We start from the raw sequence: 17,781 nt of genomic DNA, 5'->3' as shown, positions 1-17,781 counted from the left end.
TCCCTCTCCCTAGACACTTCCTCCAGCTCTTCCGGGTGGACACCGAGGCATTCCCAGGCCAGCCGGGAGACATAGTCCCTCCAGCGTGTCCTAGGTAGTCCCCGGGGTCTTCTCCCGGTGGAACATGCCCGGAACACTTTCCCGGGAAGGCTTCCAGGGGGTGTAACGGAGGCAAGCTAGTGTAGAGCTGTGCAGTATGTAAACCTCACTTCCCGACCTCAAGGACTCTCTAGCGACAGACGCTAGAGACTGCGGTCTTTAGGCTCCTCACTAGAGCGCCCGACTCCCATGCCGAACCGACCCGGTTCGAGGCCCGCCTAGTGCAGGTGTGGTTCGTTCCGGTTACAGGGGCATCCGGAAAAGATGCCCGAGCCACCTCAGCTGGCCCCTCTCGATGTGGAGGAGCAGCGGATCTACTCTGAGTGCCCGAGCTTCTCACCCTATCTCTAAGGGATCGCCCAGCCACCCTGCGGAGAAAGCTCATTTCGGCCGCCTGTTTCCGGGATCTTGTCCCACAGCTCATGACCAAAGGTGAGAGTAGGAACGTAGATTGACCGGTAAATCGAGAGCCTCGTCTTGCGGCTCAGCTCCTTCTTCACCACGACAGACCGGTACAGCGACTGCATGACTGCAGAAGCTGCACCGATCCGTCTGTCAATCTCCCGTTCCATCCTTCCCTCACTCGTGAACAAGACCCCCAGATACTTGAACTCCTCCACTTCAGGCAGGAACTCTCCACCTACCTGAAGTGAGCAAGCCACCCTTTTCCGACTGACATTTGTAAAGTATTGATATGGTTTATTTACTTTATTTATAACATAATGTAAATAAACCATATCAATACTTTACAAATGTACATAAAACCAGTGAAAATCCATAAACGATTTAGAAAAAGAACTGGATCAGGTCAAAACATAGAAATGTGGAAAAAAACGTCCTCAATTTCTGCGTGTCTCCATTAGGTCCTTTAGAGGCTAGAAGTTTCTGCCGTGCCTGGCATACTGGCTTATGACTGACCAAGAGGACTGGAATCATGTCAGGAAGAGGCAAAGGCGGAAAAGGACTCGGCAAAGGAGGCGCTAAGCGTCACCGTAAAGCGTCACCGTAAAGCGTCACCGTAAAGTTCTGCGCAATAACATCGAGGGAATCACCAAACCTGCGATTCGTTGTCTCCGGTCTGATCTACGAGGAGACTCGCGGTGTGCTGAAGGTGTTTCTTGAGAACGTTATTCGTGATGCCGTAACTTACACTGAACACGCCAAGAGAAAGACCGTTACTGCCATGGATGTCGTCTATGCTCTGAAACGACAGGGACGCACTCTGTACGGGTTCGGAGGTTAAACGGTTTTGAAACGGCAAAATCCAAACGGCTCTTTTAAGAGGCACCCACGTTCTCACGCAAAGAGTTTACTTCACCTCGCAAATTATAGTTATTTCATGTTTTCTGTATTCTCAAAAAATAGCACAAAGAGCTCAAGACAACATTTGCACAAAACATTGAGTGTTTAGTAGAACAAAGGTTGATCCTGGATGTCTAATGATTCTAGTCTGTCGTAGATGCGTAGTTTGTTATTGTATTCTGTTTCTCAGTTGTAAGAAGGCTTACCAAGTTATTGATATTTGAAATCAAGCAGTATATCGAAAGAAATGTTGTATTCAACAAAATTGTTTTCATAGTGCGTTTGGTAAATCTCGTTGCGTATTGTCCTTTTTGTCAATTTAATTTCCAACGTGTATTTTTTTCTTGAGACTTTCATGGAAATGAAAGGAAATTACACCAGCGTAGCATTAACTTTGCGAATTGTTTTAGCCCGTGTTACTTACAGAAATGTCTAATAAAAAAATACAACATCTGCGGGAAGTAAAACAAAGACATGGGTGGGGAGGACGCGTTATTTAGACGATGGGTGGGGGTACCGTTTGCACATCTCAGCCCTTCCAATGAAAACAATTTATGTTCTTTGTCCAATGAAAACAAGAGAACGTCTCTGAACATTGACATAGACTGTGGATAAATGCATCTCACAGTCTTAATTTGTTCTACATCTTGATTCTTATCGAAGTGATCATGCCTGAACCAGCGAAGTCCGCACACAAGAAGGTTTCAAAGAAGGCCGCAATCAAGACCGCCGGAAAGGGAGGAAAGAAGCGTAGAAAGTCCAGGAAGGAGAGCTACGCCATCTACGTGTACAAAGTACACCAGCTCCAAGTAAACTCCCGCTCGAAACTCTCAACACCCAAAAGGCTCTTTTAAGAGCCACCTACTCTTGTTTGATAAAGAGCTTTCTTGTGTGTGTTTGTGGATATCTTTATCATAATGTCTGCATCATTTTCACGTGATGACGTAAACCATTTAATGGAGAGTATTTGCTTTGCAAATTTATTTCTAATTGTTAAAACATTTAGTATGACTTCGCAAGATTATAGAAAATCAGATCTTGATGATTTCTTCTACTCAGCTTGTTTGTTTAATGACTTTTGGCTTGAAATGGCATATTCAACTACGGTATTCCATAGTAAAAAATTTCATAATTTTTGCCATTTCTGTTCTGACATTCAAAGACACAAAACTCGTTTTAAATCATTTTTTTGTCCGTTTCACTCATTGCTGCTCTACTTCCAGGTTTTTCTGCAACCAGTATGCGCGCCAGTGACGTAAAAGTGACGTAGACTCCGAATTGGTCAACACGCTGAGGGATCAGAGATTCAATTCAATAAGGAGTTTCAGCCGACATAGAGTTGATTTACACAAAGATGGAAAACTTTGAGTTTTTTGTTTCAGAATGGCTGATGTGAGTAGTTCTATAAACTCTGGGTATTACCTTGAGTTAAGCGATTGAACCAAAACAAGCCATGGATGATCAATGGATCTCCACTATGACGATTCACCATGGCAACTGCACCAAAAAAGCAACATGGCAGCACAAAGGCTTTTGCAATCGAGGCACACTTTCTGCTCTGCATTCAGTGGATTTACAAATGTGACTTAGGTTTAAATTAATATACAGACAAATGTACCAATTAACGAATAAATTAATCAGTAAATGAATGAAAAAATATAATTCAAACCCCATCAGTGCTCTAGTGATGTCATGGTGTGTAGGACACTTGTTAGGGTGTCAAACTTTTGTGTCAAAGTCAGACTGTTCGCCAGATCGAATCCTGCTCGGAGTAGATTTGGGTAGGAAAGGCTGTATATCTAAATCAATTATTTATTACCTTTATCGTTTCATTTTGGCATTTATGTCTGTATTTAATAATTTCTGTATTCATGCAATTTATTTAAAAACTTTATTAAGTCATTTCTGATCCTCCACAGAATTGTACCACTTGTGAGGGCATGTAAGGGAAAGAATCTGCATGGCAGATGGACGATGTTATTGATGAAAGGATGGATGATATATATTTAGATATATATGGCACAGTTTTAATAAAAATGGACAGGGAAATGACAAAATTCTGCCCGGGACCTAAATTCCTCTCCTGAAATCAAAGAACATCCATATTAATGAATGGAGCCTCTGAATATACAGGATCCTCTATAAAAGAACATTTGACATTTTAGTCACTGAGAAGGTCTCTGTGTGATCAACATGTGTGCCATGAATGACTGTATTAATGAATGAATGAATGAGGTACACCACTTGCACTCAAAAGAAATTCTGGGTTTACCAAAGAAAACCTGCCCCCGACCAGGTTAGGTTCACAGAGTAAGTTACTATGGTTACTGACTCTGAGTATAAGTGACCTCTCTTTTAGAAACGGGCTTGAGTTACCCCTCTCTCTTGGGTTTGACATACTCACATTCTGAAACAGACAGATTATTTCAGAGTTAATATACTGAGGTTTCACTAAACCTCCTTTTCTTATCTTACAGATTTCATGCGACTCAGTGGGTAGAGCATGGCACTAACAACGCCAAGGTCATGGGTTCGATACCAGAAGGTGGCACATAGCCAGAAAATAATGTATAGAACAATACAATGTAACAATGTCGCTTTTTAAGCGTCTGCCAAATGCATAAATATAAACGTACAGCTGAGCAAACTTTGATTTGCTGATGTAAATGCGGCGTAAAATAGCCGTCTACCAGATGTATGTGTGCTATCAGGGATGTCTCAGAGTATATAGATATAATTTAATCTTATGCGTAAAGTGGCGAAATGTAGCGTGATCAAAAAACTAATACAAATCAGGCAGAAGGAAAGAAATGGGCGGGATTTGGCGTTTTAGAGGGAATTTGAGTGATTGGTCAAAATTTTTCACAGACTCCAACCAATAGGCGAACGAAAGGCACTTTTAAATTCTGGAAACCACGACCCGCAGGGCATATAATGTTCGAATTTTTATCATTTTAAGAAGATATAATCTTGTTAAAAAATGAGTGGAAGAGGTAAAACCGGTGGCAAATCAAGAGCTAAGGCCAAGACTCGGTCATCCAGAGCGGGTCTTCAGTTTCCCGTTGGCCGTGTTCACAGGCTACTTCGCAAAGGTAATTACGCACAACGCGTCGGTGCCGGAGCTCCAGTGTACCTCGCCGCTGTTCTCGAGTATCTCACCGCTGAGATCCTGGAGTTGGCTGGAAACGCCGCTCGGGACAACAAGAAGAGTCGAATCATTCCCCGCCATCTGCAGCTGGCCGTGCGTAACGACGAGGAGTTGAACAGACTTCTGGGCGGTGTGACCATCGCGCAGGGTGGTGTGTTGCCCAACATCCAGGCGGTGTTACTGCCAAAGAAGACCGACAAACCCGCTAAGGCCACAGCGACTAAGTTTAAAGCGTGACAGACAAGCAATGCACGTGCTTGTAATCCATATAATGTCTTTTTGTAAGACGAACGTTTACGGTATTAGGTTGTGCAGTGACCAGTCTGTGTGTTCTTAAAATAAGTGTTGTCTTTAATGTTTATTTCATTGTGGTTGATTTCTGCTGTATATAACACATACCTTTTACTACAATAGACTATTCTTATTTTTTACTTGTACATATTTACATACACACATAACTTTACAATAAACATAAGAGTAAAGCTGTTGAGAGTATTCATTTTTATACCCATAAGCCCTTTAAATCATCCGTGTAACTCTATTGTTTGATGGTCTTTGTGTGTTGTTGCTGATTCTATGTACTGAATGCTCCCGTCACCAAAACAAATTCCTTGTACGTGCAAACATACTTTGCAATAAAGCTCTTTACATAAATGCATTTGGCAGACGCTTTTATCTAAAGCGACTAACATTGCAATGTCCCATACATTTATACATGGATATGTGCAATCCCCTGGGAGCGAACCCAAAACCTTGCGTTGTTGACGCAATGCTCTGACCACTGAGCTACAGCTACTTGATTCTATAGAGTCGTAAGGAAAATTATTACACATTGAGTTAATCAACTCCCGGCTGTTGCTGTGACGTAAGAGAAACAACGACACGGATTTGGAAACCTTTCTAGAGAGAATATCTGTATTACAATTACAATTTCATTCAGACAATGGCAAGTAAAAAAATTGGGTTCATTACAAGTAAGATAATAGGCTTTAATGTAGCAAGTTTAAACAAAGGGATTCGCGCGGGAACCACAAGTTGCGGCTGCTTTTGGCTTGAAAATGGGAAACGCACAGCCATTGGCCCGTTGTGGACGTAGACATCACACATTATCCAATCACACTCCCGTGCTCTGTTGCCACCCTCTGAGTTCGTGGGCGACCAGTCTTTATAAACGACCAGCAGCGCAAAATTAGCCAGTAAATCTTTTCTGTCTTTGTCGGAGAGGAATTGAAACGCCAGTTATGGCAAGAACTAAGCAGACCGCTCGTAAGTCCACCGGTGGCAAAGCGCCGAGGAAGCAGCTCGCCACTAAAGCAGCCCGTAAGAGCGCTCCAGCCACCGGCGGGGTGAAGAAGCCTCATCGTTACAGGCCCGGTACCGTGGCGCTGAGAGAAATCCGCCGCTACCAGAAGTCCACAGAGCTGCTGATCCGTAAGCTGCCTTTCCAGCGTCTGGTGAGAGAAATCGCTCAGGACTTCAAGACTGATCTGCGCTTCCAGAGCTCCGCTGTCATGGCCCTGCAGGAGGCCAGCGAGGCTTATTTGGTCGGTCTTTTTGAGGACACAAATCTGTGCGCTATCCACGCCAAGAGAGTTACCATCATGCCCAAAGACATTCAGCTGGCACGCCGCATTCGCGGAGAACGTGCTTAAACTCCTGTCTGTACTATGCACTTCAAACCCAAAGGCTCTTTTAAGAGCCATCACAATTCCACTGAACGAGACAACTTTCCTTGTTATAGCCGCTTGTATAAACGTCTGCTAAATAACTAAATGTAATCGTATTTTCTGCAGTAGTTGTGTAGTCATGATAGATGGATGTAAAATAAGAAAATTGGCCATAGTGTCATTACATTACATAAGTTACGGCCGGCTCAGAAAGCCCCACCAAAACAAACTGAACACGCTTTCCACATTTGCTACCCCTTCCTGAAGTTTCTTAATTTTAAAAATATTTGTATTTATATAACTGTTTGATACAACTGTTGTATCAAAAAATAACATCTAATTCGGGACGTAAGAATAAAACGCCCCAGAAATAAAAAATCAGTTCGGCCATTTCTGTGAGAATCGGTCCAAATATACGAGCGGAGATTGGAAAACAAATGTACCACATTTGTCAAATGAGCAGCCATAAAACGCTTTTCACATGATTTACTATAAGTTCTGAACCGAATGTAAGAAAATGTCAAACGAGACATTAAAACAATCGTCACGGAGCAAGAACAATAATGACAAAGCATTTATCTTATGTTAAAAGCCGTCATCTTATAAACACTAGGTGACACTGTCTCGAAACTTCAAGGGTATGTCTGGGACGGTAATTATTTGAAGTGTGTCGAATTTGGTGCCGATACAATACAGTTCAAAATATTTCATGATTCGACACATCTCAAAATGGCGGACAGGCCGATCATCCAATCGTGGCAGAATCGGAATCTTACGATTGGGCTTGAAAGTTAAAAAAAAAACTACTAGCCAGTGTTAAATAAAACAACATTTCTTAAATTTAACTAATTCAATTTAACAACATACAGATGGAACGCGTAGAAAGAAAACATCAATAACAACAATAAATACGTTAAAATAATGCAATATTATTAAATTATTTATCATATGTACATATGAATACAACTATTTATAGTAACAATTTCTTAAATATAAAATGAAAAATATCAAACTATATAGAAAGGAATTCAAGTTGATCTTCACTTCAGCATAATCTGAAAACAAACAAAATAAAGGACACAATTAAGACAGATATGATCTCAAACACTTGAGTTGGAGCTAATTACTATATGTGAAATAATTATTATGGTGTCACCAAGTTGATGTACATATATTATGGTTTTACTATAGAAAACTACATTCACAAAAACATTCAAACAACCTTTAACATCACAACACTAGATGGTGTGTTAGCTTACAAATATTTTCTCAATGTTTTATTTGGCCCATTTTATGAAAAATCATTCACTTTCACACTTCTATTAGTTTGCATCATTATTCTAGTATTGATCGTTTATTAAAAAAAAACAATGTATACCATTAAGTCTCTGTGTGGAGCATATTTCAAAACTAGAATTAGGTCCTCCACATCCGTTGCCCTCAGCTCTTAAAATGTTTTAGTGTTGCCCCTAAAATATAAAATGACAATATCTGATCAAATAGAAATGCTCTTTGTATGATGACACTGTAAAACAAAACTTTTGAATGACCCTAAATGATTAATTGCTGAAAAGGGGAAAAAATGCCTTTTACTGTTGGTAAATTCTTAGATCTTGGAAGGTCTGTTTGTTCTTCTTCCCTTTCAAACTATGGGCCCCCGAGTCCTAATTTGATGAAATCTTCGCAAAATGTTCCTGACTTCAGACCCAGGATTTAATCATCCAACGGATCGAAGGTAGTTCATCTGCAAACAAAATAATTAATAAGTAAATTGTAAAGTGTGTCCAACTAAGGTCATAATGATTTATAATCATTTATCAGTGAGTTGACATCTGCTTATCAAGTTTTAACTGATATGTTACAAATCATATACTTTAGCAGGTTTATATCTGAAGAAAGCTGGTGATGAGAAGGAGAATAAGAGAGACAAGCAGGCATTTACTGATTAACATTTATTCATTTGTATTAGTTGCATCTTACGATTCATTTCTTAAACAGTATTTTGTTCCCCAAAGCCATTGTACCAGTAGCTTATAATGGTTGTGGAGTCATCGATATATAACATATTTCATCACTGACCCTGGATGCAATTGCACCTCGAGAAACAAATTTTAAAAATTGAACACTGTGAAACCCCAGTACGACCCTGGATGCAGGTTTATAATTTCAGGCTGAAAATTAAGCAACCACAAAACAAAAATAAACAAATGGTCACAAACTCACACTATGGGACACAATCTGTTACTTTCTTCATACTAAATACCTAAATGCAATGTATTTCACTTTTGTATCTGTGAATGAGATGGGGCTTGAAAGAGAATCGGATGATCTTAAAGTGACTTTTGCCTTCCCAGACTTTGAAAACAGAAAATTTAACATTACCCCTCAATTTGTGCAACACATCCCCCAACTGGAAGAGGAGGTTTTAAGACCCCAAAATGAACATTCTTTGATCATTTACTGACCAGTTTTTAATGAAAATATATGGTTGGAGAATAATGCAATATATTACACAACACATTTCCACAGCCTATTGGAACCAAGAGCTTATATTTTTCAATTCATGAAAAGCAGCAATTCCTTGTGTATCATGTATTATTCAACACACACATTCAATACATTGTAATACCTTAACAATGTTATGGATCCGCTATAGGAAAATACATTTTCTGTGAGTAAGGCACCCTCGTGTAATTCCAAACCTGTATGATATTCTTTCTTCTGCAGATCACAAAATAAAATATTTTGAAGAATTTAAACAAAATTAACACTTTTTATAAGAATCAGAAACTGGCTTTAGTAATGGCGTTTCAATCCTGAGAAAACATGGAGTGGTTCTTCAATACTTCTCTGTCTGTCATGACTCTACAGCTGAAGCATTGAGGCTAAACAAGGGCTCTAAATTCTTCATTAAGAAGTTTATTCTTAAGTTTATTCTATAAGTTTACTAACCTGTGATGACTGCAAACTATTTTGTTTGTCCTCAGTATCAAATTTTGTTGATTCCAAGTAGTGAGAACAACAGTAGATTTTATCAAACTAATGAGGAGCCCCACAATCTTGAGGTTATACTATATATACTATAAATTATATCTAAGCCTTGAAAGGGATAGTTCAAACAAAAAAAGAAAATAATGTCATACTTTACTCACCCTATTGTCTATTCTAAACTTATATAACTTACTTTCTTTAACACAAAAAATATATTTAGAATACAACATTCTTCAAAATATATTATTTTGTGTTCTGCAGAAGAAAGTCAAACACGTTTGAAATGATGAGTAAATGATGACAGAATGTCCATTTTTTGGGGTGAACTGTCACTTGAATGTACACACGTTTTATCATTGCCAACTTTTACATCTTGATTAAAGTCCGTGAACACCATTGCATTTATTCCTAATCGCCTTTAGCAAATACATGAATAAGATGCATCTGTTAGAGACGCCTCTGTGTGGCGCGTGTGCTTCAATATGGCCACAATAACTCAAATAAATGAGACTTCACAAGACCCTCAATGATGTTTATTTAATTTGAGTGATTTTCAGGTGTCTGTTAAACACACAGAAGACGCGCGAAAGCTTTTCACAAAATATTCAACACAAAAATAACAAGAAAATCCTTCGCGATTTCATCCAGTGGCTGACGCTGCTCTCAGATTTGATCCGAAAATGCAAAATTAAACGTTAAATGACCGTGTGTTTTAGCTTCCAGATAGAGCTCCGCACCTCTGCTCTGTGTTGACATTGTGTTCAAAACGCAAACGGGGTTAAGGAGTCCAGTTTTCTTGTAAATGTAAGTGGAGAAAACACACGAGTCAACGGGTCCTGGAGGCACAAAGACGCTGATCTGGCCAGTTGAGTCTGTACGGTTCTCATGTGTTCTATAAAAATGCAGCGCCGCTCTCGGTCGCTTCTCATTCCTGCTCTACTACAGATCTTGTGACGCTACTCATCCGGAAGAAAAATGGCAGAAACCGCTCCAGCTGCTGCCGCTCCGCTGGCCAAAGTGCCCAAGAAGAAATCTGCTTTGAAAGCTAAGAAAACCGGCCCGAGCGTGGGCGAACTAATCGTCAAAGCTGTGTCGGCTTCCAAGGAGAGGAGCGGCGTGTCTCTCGCCGCCCTGAAGAAAGCTCTCGCTGCCGGGGGGTACGACGTGGAGAAGAACAACTCCCGCGTCAAGATCGCTGTCAAGAGTCTGGTGACTAAAGGCACTCTGGTCCAGACCAAAGGAACCGGGGCTTCTGGATCTTTCAAACTCAACAAAAAACAAGTCGAGACAAAGAAGCCAGCGAAGAAAGCCGCTCCTAAAGCAAAGAAGCCCGCAGCCAAGAAGCCCGCTGCTGCTGCTGCCAAGAAGCCCAAGACTGCAGCGCCAAAGAAGATCGCCGCAAAGAAATCTCCAAAGAAGGCAAAGAAACCTGCTGCCACCGCCACTAAAAAGGCAACGAAGAGCCCCAAGAAGGTGAAGAAGCTAGCGACCCCCAAGAAAGCAGCCAAGAGTCCGAAGAAAGCAGCTAAAAGCCCCAAGAAGGTCAAGGCTGCCAAACCCAAGACGACAAAGCCTAAAGCGGCTAAGCCTAAGAGGGCCGCCCCGAAGAAGAGGTAAATTCCTTCTCCAGACTTTCCATTTAAAAAAAAGGCTCTTTTAAGAGCCACCCACCAGCCCACTAAAGAGCAGTGTTTCAGAGATATGTTTATATTATCATGGTTGTGTTCTTAACAAATAAATACGCTGAGAAATCTGTTTAAAATTACGTTCATAGGCTATTATCGTCAGTATTGTTTAATTCATTATCCTCGAAACATCTTACGTTGTGTTGTCAGCATGAATGTTTGCTTTTGTTCACACTATTGTTTTCCGAAAAACGTGCCTCAAAAACCCACAAATAGAAGATTTAATGTAAACTTCTGCGCTATAAAGTGGCGAAGGAAACATCAAAAACGAAAACAATGTGGGGAGAGGGAAGAAATGGGCGGGCTTTGGCGTTTGGAGGGAAGTTCAGTGATTGGTTTAAACTTTTCACAGACGCCAACCAATAGGCGAACGAAATGTACGTATAAATGCTGGAAACCACAGGCTCCACGTTAAATTTCTTTCGTGTGTCTATTACCGTAAGCACCCCTCAACTTGTGCAACAATGAGTGGAAGAGGTAAAACCGGCGGCAAATCAAGAGCGAAGGCCAAGACTCGGTCATCCAGAGCGGGTCTTCAGTTTCCCGTTGGCCGTGTTCACAGGCTTCTTCGCAAGGGTAACTACGCTCAACGCGTCGGTGCCGGAGCTCCAGTGTACCTCGCCGCTGTTCTCGAGTATCTCACCGCTGAGATCCTGGAGTTGGCTGGAAACGCCGCTCGGGACAACAAGAAGAGTCGAATCATTCCCCGCCATCTGCAGCTCGCCGTGCGTAACGACGAGGAGTTGAACAGACTTCTGGGCCGCGTGACCATCGCTCAGGGTGGTGTGTTGCCCAACATCCAGGCGGTTTTACTGCCCAAGAAGACTGACAAACCCGCTAAGGCCAAGTAAACGACTTTTCTCCGGAATCGATTAAAAAAAGGCTCTTTTAAGAGCCACCCACTCGAACCAAAAGAGAGCGATTTTATTCTTTAGCGACGAATGTTTAAGGCAAGAATTTACACAAAGCTAGAAAAACAGATCTCAAAAATTGCCTTTACGGTTTGTGTTGGACAGTGACTGGTCTGGCTGGTTTAAACATGGTCACATTTGGTTGTGATTGAGCGCTACAGGATCGTTAGGGAAATTATTACAGAGTTTATCAACTCGACTTTTGCTGCGAGAGATGTCTAAATGATGTTCCAATGTGTTGTACACGTATTTCCGTAAAAAACATTGATCCATAATAAGAAGTAAAAGGCGCTTTAATGTGACAAATCTAAATAAAGGGATTTGGGCGGGAACCGCAAGCTGCTGCTGCATTTCGTTTGAAAAACGGGAAACGCACACCCATTGGCCAGCTGTAGACGTCAACACATTATCCAATCACGTGCCAGTGCTCTGTTGACACGCTCTGAGCTCTAGTGCGACCAACCTATATAAACTGCCAGCAGAGTAAAGTTACATATTCGTCTCTGCGTTTAACGGCGAAAAGCTGAAACTCCAGTTATGGCAAGAACTAAACAGACCGCTCGTAAGTCCACCGGTGGCAAAGCGCCGAGGAAGCAGCTCGCCACCAAAGCAGCCCGTAAGAGCGCTCCAGCCACCGGCGGCGTGAAGAAGCCTCATCGTTACAGGCCCGGTACCGTGGCGCTGAGAGAAATTCGCCGCTACCAGAAGTCCACAGAGTTGCTGATTCGTAAGCTGCCTTTCCAGCGTCTGGTGAGAGAAATCGCTCAGGACTTCAAGACCGATCTGCGCTTCCAGAGTTCCGCTGTCATGGCCTTACAAGAGGCCAGCGAGGCCTATTTGGTCGGCCTTTTTGAGGACACAAATCTGTGCGCTATCCACGCCAAGAGAGTCACCATCATGCCCAAAGACATCCAGCTGGCACGCCGCATTCGCGGAGAACGCGCTTAAACTCCTGCCTACCTCACAGACAACAACCCCAAAGGCTCTTTTAAGAGCCAACACAAGTCCACTGATCGAGACATTTTTCCCTTGTAATAGTTTTCATAAGTAATAATTTAATATTGAAAGAAGTTTAACTTTGGAGATGGTCGCAGAAAAACATCAGACCAAATCACGTTGAACTAATTTAGCGAAACATTTACACTGTCACCACAAACCTGTCAAAATGGATTTCAACGAATGGTTGATTTTAAAATGAATGTTTTAGAAATTGCAGAAAAGAAAGTTTGCACCATAATTCTTTTACAGATCCGGTGTAGACACTATTACAAACACATTTGGACTATTCACCATTTTCTGAATAACAGAATGTTTGACACTTTCATTTGTAAGTCGCTCTGGTGTCTAATAAATAAATGTAATGTGTTGGTCTGTCATTATTTCACTAGATGCACGGATTTGTGAAAACATACAAATTCTCTTATAAACCACATTCTTTAATGACAAGTGTACTGATAGCAGTAATGTTTAGTGACACATTACTCTCATATTACACACAACGTTCTTACTATTATCCAACATTCACATGTATTCACTTGATAAACGCTTTAATGCAAAATAAAGAACAAAACAACACATAGTATCAATATTTGAAAAGTAAACGGCCAACATTGCTTGTATTGGAAAACATTAGATTAAAAAGAGCGGGAAGGACTGCCCACAAGGGGTGTCTTCATACATGAGTTGATAGGCGTGGCTATAGTTTTGAAGACTTTGATTAGCTCTTTTATGTGTCCACTCATCCAATGAAACCAGTCTACGTTTGCAAAGACAAGCAATCAGAAAGTGAGACCATTGTTTTTGTAAATTTGCATGGGCAGAGAATACATACTAGTAGTCTTACATCATGTTAATCATACATTTGTGATTTGTTTCGGAGTAAATCATGCCTGATCCAGCCAAATCCGCGCCCAAGAAGGGCTCAAAGAAAGCCGTCGTTAAGACCGCCGTAAAGGGAGGAAAGAAGCGTAGAAAGTCCAGGAAGGAGAGCTACGCAATCTACGTGTACAAAGTCCTGAAGCAGGTTCATCCCGACACCGGCATTTCTTCTAAGGCCATGGGCATCATGAACTCTTTCGTCAACGACATCTTTGAGCGCATCGGAGGTGAGTCTGCTCGTCTCGCTCACTACAACAAGCGCTCCACCATCACATCCAGAGAGATCCAGACCGCCGTTCGTCTCCTGCTGCCCGGTGAGTTGGCCAAGCACGCCGTGTCTGAGGGAACAAAAGCCGTCACGAAGTACACCAGCTCCAAGTAAACTCCCGCTCGAGGATATAACACCCAAAGGCTCTTTTAAGAGCCGCCCATATTTCTCTCTAAAAGATTTTCCGATATTGATTTTACACAGTTGATTGTTTGATTTTTTGTCAAAAATTGTTTGCCATGAATAGTACAGGTTTAATATAAATTAAACGGGTCACTTATTGTGACAATCGAGGAAATGCCTGATCCACACTGACGTTTAAGAGTAGAACTCCAAATTTTAGCTTAGATATGATCAAGTTTATCGTGGTGGATCGATATGTGTAAATTATAGCAGACATTATAAAGTTAAACGTTTCATCTGTAGGGTTCAGTCTTATTTTATGTGTGCTTTAAAATAGTTTACATGTAGAATATATTATTTTTTTTCGTTGCCAAGGCTTTGGAGTTTAACAGATTAACATATCACTGCAAGTTATATATATTATATAGGTTCAGTCACCATAATCTATAAACATGCTTTCAAATCCACATAGGTTACCATGTTTTAGTGAAGGTCTTATAAAAGATTTTTTTTGGTAACCACGAAATTAATTCACAATATGCACATATTTATTCCTTATCTTTTCCATAATAAAAAGCTGTAAACGACTCTGTTATTGTCTCTTGTCTTGTCAAGCCCCTCCCCTTAACGCAGATGAGCCAATGCTACACAAGCCAACACGTGATATTCTCTTTGATTAGTCTGTTTTTGACTTTCGCCATTAAACCAGTATAGATAGTGGCTGCTTATTTTTTCAGCATGTTCTAATTTCTATGAAAAAAATGTATCTTAAAGACGTTAATTAATTGTTTATAGTAATACACACTGGGGAAATAATTTTTTAATATTTTTTTCCAGCACATTACGATTCAGCGGAGAGGTGAAGTCCCACAACCACAGCGCTTTCATGCAGATATCACTTTATTCACGTGCCCTTTCTGCACAGCTGACATCTACAAGCCAAGACATTATCATCTGATAATGGCTCAGCTGGGCATAAACTCAGAACTGTTGAATATGGAGGTGAGTGTCTAAGCATAGTTTCTGAAATGTCTGTACAATACATATATCTTTAACCTTGTCAAAATGTCATTTTTACCTATCTTGTAAATTATGTTATTTAGAGCTGTAGTCTTTGGTGTGGGCAGATGTCGAGACATTTTCACTGCTGTCAGTGTCCACAGACATATATAAATAAAGGTGCTTTAAAAAGGCATCTTTATGCTACCCACCCCATATCTAATTTACAGACACTGACACGAGAAGCTACGTTACAGACTCCAGCACGAGGAGAAGCTGCGTTACAGACTCCAGCACGAGGAGAAGCTGCGTTACAGACTCCAGCACGAGGAGAAGCTGCGTTACAGACTCCAGCACGAGGAGAAGCTGCGTTACAGACTCCAGCACGAGGAGAAGCTGCGTTACAGACTCCAGCACGAGGAGAAGCTGCGTTACAGACTCCAGCACGAGGAGAAGCTGCGTTACAGACTCCAGCACGAGGAGAAGCTGCGTTACAGACTCCAGCACGAGGAGAAGCTGCGTTACAGACTCCAGCACGAGGAGAAGCTGCGTTACAGACTCCAGCACGAGGAGAAGCTACTTTACAGACTCCAGCACGAGGAGAAGCTACGTTACAGACTCCAGCACGAGGAGAAGCTACGTTACAGACTCCAGCACGAGGAGAAGCTGCGTTACAGACTCCAGCACGAGGAGAAGCTGCGTTACAGACTCCAGCACGAGGAGAAGCTACTTTACAGACTCCAGCACGAGGAGAAGCTACGTTACAGACTCCAGCACGAGGAGAAGCTACGTTACAGACTCCAGCACGAGGAGAAGCTGCGTTACAGACTCCAGCACGAGGAGATGCTGCGTTACAGACTCCAGCACGATGAGAAGCTGCGTTACAGACATGGGCGTAAATCTCTTTTAATAGTAGGGGGGGACAATACATATACAATTTCTCAAGAGCAATTTTTGAAGGGGACACAAATAACACAGTCAAAATTGTACTTACTACGACACAAAGCGACAATATGCATTAGGTTTATAGGTGTTTCATGCAGACTTGCAGTCATATTATAACTGAATTGAAATTGTGAACAATAAAGCTTTTTTCCATTTATATATATGTTTTGTCTTTGTTGTGAAGACAGGAACTACCCATGATACTACATGTTGACGTTGAGTCACTTTTTAAACACTTTTAAACTTTTAAAATGTTATCCTTATTTATACTGCAACATTGTTTGACAAAGTAAACGTACATCGACATCATTGAGTGCTTGTTACTTTCAGCTGGCTCCGCCAACAAACTTTGTTCATGTTCGTGTACCCAAACAAACTTAAATTCTGTGTTATACTCGATGATGAATCGCCCGAGTTTCAGTAGATGCTGAGGAAACGATCCACTCCAACTGAATGAAAGCTGAGCACCTTTTGTGGACGCTAGATATAGTGCCAACGTCACAAAACTGTAACCGGTATGTTCGCGGCTGTGTGTGACACGGGACCTGAATGGCGGGATCGGTGGCTAAGTGTTGCGGTTAATGTTCACATCATGCAAGGTCGCTTAAAATATAACAATGAATGTTAGTTGCAGTGTGTGAAGTCCTATTTAACAAGCTAATGTTAACTAGCTAAGTAACGTTTAAATCGCTAACATAGCAGATTCATGGAAAATGCATCGTTAATCAGCATTTTCTGAAACAACTAAGGTATTAATGAATCAGCATCAACTACATTAAAGAGAATCACTTCATTTAAAGTGAATAAAATATCCTTCTTACTGGAGTTCAACAACCACTGATGAACTGAGCCGCATACCTGACTTGAATGTGTTTTGCAATGCGCAGGTGATATGAACGTGGAGAGCAGGCATTGGGCCAAACCATTGTGAGAGGCAGGGGAGGGGGAACTCAACAGTTTCTAAATTTAAAACGCATTTTTGCTTTTGTATTTTCTACTAATTACGCAATTAGATTAGATTAACATCAATATATTTATGACAATAAAGAATTTAATTGATCGAGGGGGGGACAACTCTCGGATAGAGGGGGACATGTCCCCTCCGCCCCCCCCGGGATTTACGCCTATGGTTACAGACTCCAACACGAGGAGAAGCCGCGTTACAGACACCAGCACGAGGAGAAGCTGGTTGTATTTTTCATTAGATATTAGTTTGTATTAGATATTAGTTTTGTTTTAATTACTCATAAGAATTTTGCACTTAAAACATTGATTTGTTTTGACTTTGTCAGCAGGCTTGTGGCTACAGTGTCTGGCCAATAGTGATCAAAGCTGTGTCTTTTCTTTCATGCGTGTAACGTCAGTAATGTAAATAAAGACCTTGCTATTCAAATACTTTACCGATGCAATCATGTGCTGTTGTTATTATGTTGTGTTTAAAATTAAATATTTCTATACAATGAGCAGATGCCAACAATCAAAATGTTTTGCTCAACAAGCAGAGATGTCTTGTCATCTATCTTGCACAGATCTGTATTATGCTGCGTTTAAAACACTACACCACGGATTTGGAAATTTCCCATCACAAGCCCGGAAGTAACGTCTGGATTTATTAACAATTAGTAACAAGTATTTTGTAAAATTAAAAATTAATATTAATAATGATTTGGTAGCATTAAAACATTTCAAGTATTGTTAAACAGTAAAATAGCGCCGTTCCACAAATTATTTATGAGTTGAGGTGGGAAACAACCCAAATCCAAGA

General features: G+C 41.1%; 4 protein-coding genes and 1 pseudogene across 8 annotated transcripts; all 5 read left to right on the top strand.

The window, feature by feature from the left end:
• Positions 1–1,033: 1,033 nt before the first annotated feature.
• LOC130414332 (uncharacterized) overlaps positions 1,034–17,781 on the top strand; it is a 36,655-nt pseudogene continuing 19,907 nt past the window's right edge.
• On the top strand, positions 4,382–4,786 carry LOC130414638 (histone H2A-like). Its single transcript, XM_056740656.1, has one exon. It carries the CDS (start codon positions 4,382–4,384, stop codon positions 4,784–4,786), a length of 405 nt encoding a protein of 134 aa, XP_056596634.1.
• LOC130414338 (histone H3) lies at positions 5,791–6,201 on the top strand. The gene has a single exon (XM_056740194.1). It carries the CDS (start codon positions 5,791–5,793, stop codon positions 6,199–6,201), a length of 411 nt encoding a protein of 136 aa, XP_056596172.1.
• Positions 9,769–16,173, top strand: LOC130414333 (histone H1-like). Of its 5 annotated transcripts, none has more exons than XM_056740188.1 (3): positions 9,769–10,820; positions 14,910–15,074; positions 15,329–16,173. In XM_056740188.1, the coding sequence occupies exons 1-2, from the start codon at positions 10,183–10,185 to the stop codon at positions 15,028–15,030; spliced, it is 759 nt and encodes a 252-aa protein (XP_056596166.1). In that variant the 5' UTR covers positions 9,769–10,182; the 3' UTR covers positions 15,031–15,074; positions 15,329–16,173. The 5 variants fall into 5 exon arrangements, 3 of the variants coding, with proteins under 3 accessions (XP_056596166.1, XP_056596165.1, XP_056596164.1); XM_056740187.1 differs by having other exon boundaries at positions 15,176–16,173; XM_056740186.1 differs by having other exon boundaries at positions 9,771–10,820; positions 15,302–16,173.
• On the top strand, positions 10,830–12,323 carry LOC130414341 (histone H2A-like). The gene has a single exon (XM_056740197.1). The coding sequence runs from the start codon at positions 11,357–11,359 to the stop codon at positions 11,741–11,743; it is 387 nt and encodes a 128-aa protein (XP_056596175.1). The 5' UTR covers positions 10,830–11,356; the 3' UTR covers positions 11,744–12,323.

The sequence above is a fragment of the Triplophysa dalaica genome, chromosome 24, assembly GCF_015846415.1.
Source record: "Triplophysa dalaica isolate WHDGS20190420 chromosome 24, ASM1584641v1, whole genome shotgun sequence".
Lineage (NCBI taxonomy): Eukaryota > Metazoa > Chordata > Actinopteri > Cypriniformes > Nemacheilidae > Triplophysa > Triplophysa dalaica.
Note: the sequence above shows the minus strand (reverse complement) of the source record. Positions and strands in the feature narration are given on the sequence as shown.

Excerpts from the sequence above, each read along its gene's own strand:
- LOC130414333 (XM_056740188.1), top strand. The coding sequence starts at position 10,183 with ATGGCAGAAACCGCTCCAGCTGCTGCCGCTCCGCTGGCCAAAGTGCCC. Across the intron at positions 10,821-14,909 it reads AGGGCCGCCCCGAAGAAGAG|CACATTACGATTCAGCGGAG; the intron begins GTAAATTCCTTC and ends ATTTTTTTCCAG.
- LOC130414638 (XM_056740656.1), top strand. The coding sequence starts at position 4,382 with ATGAGTGGAAGAGGTAAAACCGGTGGCAAATCAAGAGCTAAGGCCAAG.
- LOC130414341 (XM_056740197.1), top strand. The coding sequence starts at position 11,357 with ATGAGTGGAAGAGGTAAAACCGGCGGCAAATCAAGAGCGAAGGCCAAG.
- LOC130414338 (XM_056740194.1), top strand. The coding sequence starts at position 5,791 with ATGGCAAGAACTAAGCAGACCGCTCGTAAGTCCACCGGTGGCAAAGCG.